We start from the raw sequence: 9100 nt of genomic DNA on the forward strand, positions 1-9100 counted from the left end.
AAAACACCTATTCTGTTGGGTCCCTTAGAAAGAGCTAGCCTCCGAAACGTCGTGGTCTTTTGTCTTTTACATACCAGACGATGGGTGAAGTCCAAGATAAGCCAAAAGAAGTATTAACTTATTACTTACTATTTTCATTTTTACTTCAAACACATACAGCTGTCCATCAAAACTGTTAAAAATGCTGCTTTTATGGTATCAATTTCAGACACCAAACATTTTTATTCTATTACATACTTATAAATTTAAATTCATGGTTCCCTAATTTTAAATACAGCATTACTTCTGCCATGAGATGCCCTCAAATTAAGACACATCCACTTTTGAATGTGGTTTTTTGGGGAAAAAGAAGTCAGAAAGGTGCATATTACTCGAATTTAGGATGTGCCTCAGTTTTTCAACATGAAAATATGTGTAAAATGTGCATCTTATATTCAAAGTAATATGGAATATTACAAAAATACTTAGCAGATGAACTATTTAACAATTCTGGATATACCCTAATGCATGATTTGTTATAATTTTAAGTACAGTAACAAGTCTGACATCACCACTGTCATAAAATATATCTGCAACAAGGAAAGAACCCTTGTCGAACATTTTCTTTTTGGCACCTTCAACAAGAATGTTTTGGTAGGGCACCTAAATTGTGCTGTGAGGTTCTTACAAGCCGCAATGTCCGCGAACATAACGAGTATGCTTAAATATACCTTACATACCTCAATTCTCTCTTTATGTACCTCGGCATGTGTGTTAAAATTGACAATCTGAAAGTCACTACCGTTCCGTTGTCATATTTCCTAACCTACGTTTCAATGTTTATACACGAATATGAATTCTGTGTAATAACACCTTTATGTGTCTGTAATCGACATCATTTTCTTTTCTTCGAGAAACTTACCTTACAAAAACAGTGATCACTCGCTTTCAGGTGGGATTCAAAATACAAATTCCCTAAAGAAAATAATGACAGAAAAGTAATAACTCCGAACACTTGTGACAGTGTCATAGTTCGTAATAAGTCCATAGTACACTAACAGAATTGCTTAGTAACAACTGTAACTATAACAGTGGCAACAATTGTATTACTTTCCCGTACACTGAACCAGACGTTACATCACGCAATACTAACTTCTCCAAGCGGCACTGATTTGTTGATAAACCCTCTAGTTATTTGAGGAATGACAGTAGGGCGTCAGCGAATGTCATTTCCGCCTACACACAACTCCATGGTACGGACATCTCATAAAATAATCCCTCACTTCTCTAATAAATTTTCGTCATTCATTTGGGTGCGTGTTCCGGTAACCACTTAGTATGAATGTTAAATCTAAACTCATTGTTTTCTCATTATCTCTAATTCCTGTATTTCAATGTCCGATGCCCTTTACCCCTATCTCCAAAAGTGACTACGTGATGGGGGAAGTGAAAATGAGAAGTCCACAAACCTTCGAGAAAGCCCAGCAGAATGGTAATGTTTATAAAATCTCTATTGTTCACAAGTAATTTCAGCAACCGTAAAAAAAAACCATCATGTGACAAAGAAGTAAAGTCCCGATTGAGCACTACGCCGTGAACACGTTTGAGGTGGGGGGGGGATGTATAGATCCACGTTTTCTTGACCTCGACATTAGATGGAGGTGAGTGGTCAGCTTCACGCCCCGGCTGCTTTATCCCCTGGGAAAAGGCGCCCGGTATTCAGGCTAGGTGGGCGCCAGAGCAGGTCTGGACGAGGTCGAGAAGTGAAAATTCTTGACCATACCGAGACTCAAACTCCGACCTCATAACCCACAAAAATTCTGCTAGTTTTCACGAGACCAAGGGCCACAGAGAAAAGTTTAATTAACACACGTCTGACATTGACAGATATAATTTGCCCCAAATGGAATGGGTTATGAATTGAACCGTAATCTGTATTGTTATGCCGGTTTCTCTAGACAGTTGAATAACATTAGATGTGCGTCCGGCGTGAAACAAAGCGTTGACTTTTTCGTATTAAATTAAATTAAATTTAATCGAACCGAACACCACGAGAATCACGTAAACTTAACTCTATGTGTCGCTTGAAGACATTCCAAGAAAAAGTAAAAGAGCCGTGTTTACCCTCTCAAGACGCTTAGAAATCTTGCATCAACGACTACTTTACTACATGCTGCGACACACGTGAGTCTGTGCTAGCAGGACTACGTGATTCCCTGCACGCCCAGGTGTCAGGGCCGTTACATCAAACATGCCGATCGACAAATCACTGTCAGTCACGATTTCTGCTCTACTCGTAGTTCTCAGATAACAGGAGATAACACCAAGACCTACCCGGAACATCATTCGGAGCCTATTCTATCTTTATAATCCCCCTTCCTCTACGACCCATTTTAAAATCAATTTGTCCATTTTCCTCTTTCACAATTCTGTATATATTTCTTGTTTCCTTCCATCATAGCTACGGGTCCAGTCCACACTACTTCCTGGAATTTTTCTGTCATAACAGCTACGCTACCTACACGTATAACTGCATAATGAGGAGCTTCATAACTTGAACTCTTCTCCTAGTATAATTAGAATGATCAAGCCAAGGAGGATGAGGTGGGCAGGGCATGTAGCACGAATTGGGGAGAAGAGAAATGCGCATAGGATATTGATGGGAAAGCTAGAAGGAAAGAGACCACTGGGAAGACCAAGGCGTAGGTGGGTGGACAACATTAAAATGGATCTTCGTGAGATAGGATAGGATGGTATGGATTGGACTGATCCGGCTCCGGATAGGGACCCTTGCGAACACGGTAATGAACCTTCGGGTTCAATAAAATGCTAGGAAATTCTTGAGTGGCTGCAGAATTGGCGGCTCCTCAAGAAGGGCTCACGTCCATGAGTAAGTAAGTAACAGCTGCGTATAATGGCTACATAAACCATTCCGCACTTCAATCGTTCAATGTCTAAATATTTTTGCTAGCATCTTTCCTTTTTTTGAAAGTTATGTGAAAAGTAAAAGCAGGTTAAGTTATCTCTGTGCTTAATTAATTAAGCACTATGCCATGAAGGCATATGTGAGAGTGGAGGTATAGCTACACCAGTATTGACCTCGACATTAGAGGGAGGTGAACGGACAGCTCCACGCTTCGGCCGCTTTACCCCGGGGAAAACACCCCTGGCACCCAATGGATGGGTGCACCGAAAAGACGTCTGGACGCTTTGGAGAAGTGAAAAATCCTGCTCCTACCAGGAATCGAACCCTGTCCGTCTAGCCCCTAGCTATACCAATTGAGCTATCCCGACTGTTCCTTCCTTCCTTCCTTCCTTTTCATCGCTACAGCTCAGGGTGAGCTTTGGCCTCTGAACAATCTGCCTCCTTTATTCTCTGTTCTTCAGCTTTCCTCCCAATCCTTTAACTTTCCCCTACGGAGATCATCATGTACATCCTCCAACCGTCTGAGCTCCTTCGCTGATCTCGATTTCCTTTCAATCCATGCATCCGAGTCTGATTGTCTGATTTCTGAACAATTTAGCTTTTTACCGTGTGAGGTTGTTAGCCTCACGCCCAACCACCAAACTGGATGACCAGGATATCCCTCTTCGTCTGGCCCTTACCCCTTGACCTGTCCAGCATGGGTGACCCTACCAGTAGCTACGCTACAGCCAGCATAGCCCTCAGGGTCTCAGGAGCACTCAAACCCCACCACATCGATAAGGAGGAGACACCATCGGTAGGGATCCGGAGTCTTACGCAAAATTTATGTTCCTCCCGGAACGTCGAAATGTAGCGATCAGCACAAATACCTGTAGCGATCCTAATATTCGACAATAGCCCCTCCCTTTCACCTGACCGAGGTTTCTCTTGGCTTTCCTCAGTTTTTCCAAGGAAATAACAGGATAGTACCTCAAATGAGATTATAACGACTTCCTTCCACATCCTATCCCATTCATTATTCACTGGTCATTCTACAATTCGACTCCATATATCCGGGCTACTGACAGTGTCGTTAAATAAACCATTAATTAATTAATTAATTGAATATACTTTCAGTCACAGACATGTTCATTTGTCCTGGCAGAAACCACAAATATCAGCCAGACATTTTTATTTTATCGTCTGAGCTGAAATGTTATTTCACCCCTGTGACGGAGTTTCGTGTGCGTTCATGCGTGCGTACAACTGTTCACGACTGCTACATTGGGCACTCGTCACCGGTGACGTAAGCAGGATGTAAACTGTCTTGTGTGTTCAGCGTCTGAATATGTCTACTCTAATTACTAACAAAACAACAATGCACACACGCCACAACAGCTGACGCAAAAAAGCAAGCGACATATCTCTCCTTGTTAAATAAAAGTGGAGACATGAGTGTTCTTAACGCAGTATTTGCGATTTCGTTTGGTGTTCGTTTATTGGAGATACAATATCTAAGTTACTACAAGAAACACAAACCCATTTTTGTAGATCTAGTTAGTTATGGAAACTGTACACTACATGCACAAGTTTTTTGCCTTATATTTCGTTATGCTTTTGAAGTAAACCAAGTAACCAAATGGAAGGGTTTAATGAGAATCTAGCAGTTCTTCGAATAGCCTAGAAATTCTCAGCATATTATGGAGCACCAAGATTCATTACCGTGTCCAGAACAGCTCACAACTGGTCCCTATGCTGAGCCAGATGAGTCCAGTCCAGACCTACCTATTTCTCTAAGGTCTATTTTAATATCTCTCCATCCATGCCTAGGTCTTCAAAGTGGTCTCTTTCTTCCGTCACATACGCGCAGGCCTAGATACAAAATGGTTAAAATACATATTGTATAACTTAACTGTGTCTAAGAGCCGCGCCATAGCTCAAGCAGTTAGTCTGGCTTCCCACCGAGGCAGCCCCGGTTCGATCCCTGGTCTGGTCAAGTGGGATTTGTGGTGGACAAAGTGGTGCTGGGGCAGGTTTTCTCCGAGTACTTCGGTTTCCCCTGGCAATCTTCATTCCACCAATTGCTCCACAATCACCCTCACCTATCATCTGGGGCTGGTACAATAGGCCAGAAGTGGCCGCAGTACAAGGGACTTAGTCCCACCCCACTAGCAATAAAAAAAACAATATCTATGTCTATATTCCACGGATGGAGACCACCTCTGTAGTCTAGTGGTCAGCATTCTTGACTACAGATCCCGAGGTCAGGGTTCGATTCTCGGCACTACCAGATTTTTTCTGAGAAGTAGTGGGTCTGGAACGGAGTCCACTCAGCCTCGTGATTATAATTGAGGAGCTATTTTAAGGAAAGAGCGGCTCCGGTCTAGAAAACCGAAATTAACGGCCGTGGGAATTCGTTGCGCTGACCACGCGACACCCTCTATCCGCAAAAGTTGGCATTAAACTTAGCCGACAAGCGGCGGTATAGTTCGCTTGCGACTTAGATCATGGAGTTTTTTTTTTATATTCCACGTATGGACCAATACAGTATTTCGAAAGAGAAGCCTTTTTTTTTCTAAGATTCAAAAGTTTGATTTGAGCCTCAACGAAATGGGGTTTTGTATTAAGCCGAAATGGATTAAAATTACATTCTAGCAACTTTTCGTGTTGACTCTAGGACTAATTTTCATACAAATCTGTTCCGTGTTTCTAAGATGAAATATTCTTGCACGGACGGAGACAATTACCTTATTAAGAGGGAGAGAGAGTAAACAGGTCACAAACGGATATAAAACGTAAAACATGTCACATTAGAACCTGGAAGAAACATTAATTTCTCGATTTATCCTCCATTAACACTAATAAACTCATCCTATTACTTTACCATTGCGTCGAAACACGCAGCATAGAAGTTTTTGACTGTTGTCTCAACCCATTCCGCACCCGGTCGGGCATCATCTCCGACTTTCGAACGTCCTTGAAAGAATTTCTCGACCCACCTGTGAACCGCTATACACAAGAAACACTTCCCACCGTAAACAGGAAACATTTCTTTATTAATATAATTTGCACTGAGCCTCTTTACCCACGAAAAGATCGCACAACAGAAAGCTGCTCTTCGGCAGTACATCCATCAAGCACGGTCGTCATTTTGACTACTGAAACCAGACTCTGAACATATGCACGCGCATCTATCACCTAGACCGTCATGAAGCTGGACTATGCTGCTACCTAGTGATATACATAGAAAACCTATTACATCCATTTTTACTTCCATTTGTGACCTATTTACTGACTCTCGTACGTTTTTGTTTTATGCTCTGTATGCAAAGAATGCATAAAACAATTGCTGAAGCGTTCCATCTTCTGGCATATAGCGCCGTGCAGTCCGTTAAAAGTAAACAGGCGTTTCGGGATATAATATCGCCTCCATCTTCGACTCTAAAGATGGAGGAAACATTTCCTCCGAAACGTCGGTTTACTTTGAACTGACTATGCGGCGTTATATCCCAGAAGATAGACCTCTTCATAACCACCGCCGTAAGAACCTCAAATCCTACAAAACGATCGTTGACGGTAAACGGTAAAGTTGTTTCTGAGCTTAATTAATTAAGCAATATGCCATGAATACGTATGGGGGGTGGAGGTATATCTCCTCCTTTCTTGAACTCGGCACTGGATGGACATGACTAGTCAGCTTAAAGCCCCGGTATCCTCGGGGTAATCGCTCACGGTACGTATTGGATAGGAGGCGCAATTGTTGATGCCACAATTAAAATTATTTATGAAACATTTGTGCTGCTGGGAATTCAGTTCGTAAATTTCGACTAGCGTCATTTGTTTCCATGGTCACTATACTTACCTTACACCATGCATCTTCACATGCTAGAGGTTGCTGCAATAACCCGAGGATGGCCAAATGGAGAAACAGCGCAATGCTCGTCCAGTGAAAACCCCGATGAAGATTCTGCATAATAAGTCTATATACCTCTTGTGAACTCGCACAGTTAAAACTTCTTTGAAATGTTCACATTTACATTGGCTTAATTATCTGCTTTAATTATGGAAAGTCCTTGGAAGAACGTAGTACTCCGTTACAAAGACCACAACACAGTATTACTCCCGAGAATTTAAAAAACGTAATTATCACAAGAGAGGCATGTGAGGCATGCTGAAATCAGTACCACATTTTGAATAGCTCTTGACATAGAATACTCGTACATTCTTTATCTCTTTTCCTACCCATATGCAAGTATCGGTTTCAGCACCAGTAACACGTATTAACTGGTACTCGGTTACAAATGCCGCAGTCATTAGAACGTCAATGCAGGTCCCATAACGAGTTCTATTTCTTATCGCTTCCCACGCCTATTTGCGATTTACGGCCATGAGACACAAAGAGTGTGATATAGTTTGACGTAATATACCGAACAATTGTACACGTGTTTCTTACTCTTCAAATACAGAGATCCTAACGTGCAAATGTATCAGGCGCTTCGAATGTAGTCGGCTTTAGCACCGATCTTTATGGTGATAACAACACACATCGAGAAAATGAAACGTATATTTTCTATGAATGCATCCTGTTGTGTTAAATATATAAATGTATTTATTAAAATCCGTCACAACACAACAACAAAACAGTAAAAAAAAAAAGTAAAGGTATCCTTGTAACAGGCTGTGGAGGCCCATAGGGTTGTGAGATGTTGAGGTTCCCACATTTTCTTGACAATCGGCTCATAGATGGTGGTAAGGTTGACAGCCCTACACGCCAGCCGCCCTTTACCCCCAAGAATATTTAAAGAATACTCCCGCTACTCATTTCTGTTAGAGGCTGAGTCGACCCCAGGGCCATAGTGAGGCTGGAAGGATTAGGTCAATTGAAAAAATCCAGTGACCTCATTGGGATTTGAACCCGCGACCTTCCGGCTTGTAGCGTAGTGCCTCAACCAACTACGATACCGCGTGCCCCACATCAAAATAGTTGATGTTTAATAACATTTTGCTATATGTTTCGAACTTTTAGAAAGCCATCATTAGGCAAATACACAATTAACGTGTTCTTAAGCTATTGAATTGCATACTACTCGTACATAATTCAGTGCAGTGTTGGATTTTTAACAATATATCATAATATACAAGTAATAATATAAAACATGACATACAATAAAATATAGAGATTTTAAACGAGATATGTTATATAATTAAAATATAATTAAGAACTATACACATAATATGTCCTATTAAGGTGGAACACGTTAATTGTGTATTTGGCTGATGATGGCTTTCTAAAAAGTCGAAACATGTAGCAAAATACTGTTAAACACAAACTGTTTTGTTGTTGTGTTGTGACGGATTTTAATAAAGAAATTTATGAAACGTATACTTACACAATGTATAATGTTAATCTTATTAGGAGCTATAACTTCTGCCCGAATAATTTTGACCCATTTTCTTTTCTTCAAGAAAAAAAAAAGCTGATTTATGAAAACCATGCTGTCTTTGTGTGTGTCTCCTTATTTAAACTTTAGAACGGGTTGACTGATTTTACGATAGTTGCTACCGGTATGCAGATTATCATTAGAAGTTACCTCAACTGCGTAATTTTTAATTTACTACAATAGGTGTTCTGGTATAGAAAACCGGGGTTAACGGCCGTGGGGATTCGTTACGCTGACCATGCGACACCCTCCATCCGCTAAAGCTGGCACTAACTTCACCGACAAGCGGCGGTTGCTCGGTCTTGCGGTCTTGCTTGCGGACTAAAACCACGAAGTTTGTTTTGTTTTCTACAATAGGTATTAATAATATGATGAAAGCACGAACATTCCAGTTGCAAGCGACCCTATCACCGTTTAATCTGTGGTAATTAAATTATGTATGATAACAGATCTTAGAAAAACATGCAAGTATCCCTTCGGTATTTTTTATTTCTACAAAGTGACGACACAAGAAATCTCTATTCAGTCTTCGGCGTGATGGCGGTAACGAATGAATCATTGCAGCCAGACATGAGGAATCTGGTACAGAGACAGATGGTAAACACACCTACATACAGTGCATTGAATATTGTCTGAAGTCAACAATTATATATATATATGACGAAAGTGCGAAACTTTGTGATCATGCCAGACAGATTTTGTGTAGACAATATCGCAATTTGAGAAGTATGGTAAACGGTGAAGTTGTCCCTCTGCTTAATTCATTAATCACCGA

The 9100-nt window shown here is 41.0% G+C and overlaps 1 protein-coding gene across 2 annotated transcripts in view; it reads right to left on the minus strand.

Annotated features, from left to right (window-relative positions):
- LOC111865543 (ero1-like protein) overlaps positions 1–7236 on the minus strand; it is a 28867-nt gene extending 21631 nt beyond the window's left edge. Inside the window, exon 1 of one of the 2 annotated variants that reach the window (XM_023853668.2) lies at positions 6747–7236. In XM_023853668.2, coding sequence (XP_023709436.1) covers positions 6747–6857 — 111 coding nt within the window. In that variant the 5' untranslated portion in view covers positions 6858–7236. Of the gene's footprint in view, positions 1–901; positions 1209–6746 lie in introns of those variants that run through there. The other variant, XM_023853667.2, reaches the window with a different exon arrangement.
- Between the last annotated feature and the right edge of the window lie 1864 nt (positions 7237–9100).

This window comes from Cryptotermes secundus, unplaced genomic scaffold (assembly GCF_002891405.2).
Source record: "Cryptotermes secundus unplaced genomic scaffold, Csec_1.0 scaffold836, whole genome shotgun sequence".
Lineage (NCBI taxonomy): Eukaryota > Metazoa > Arthropoda > Insecta > Blattodea > Kalotermitidae > Cryptotermes > Cryptotermes secundus.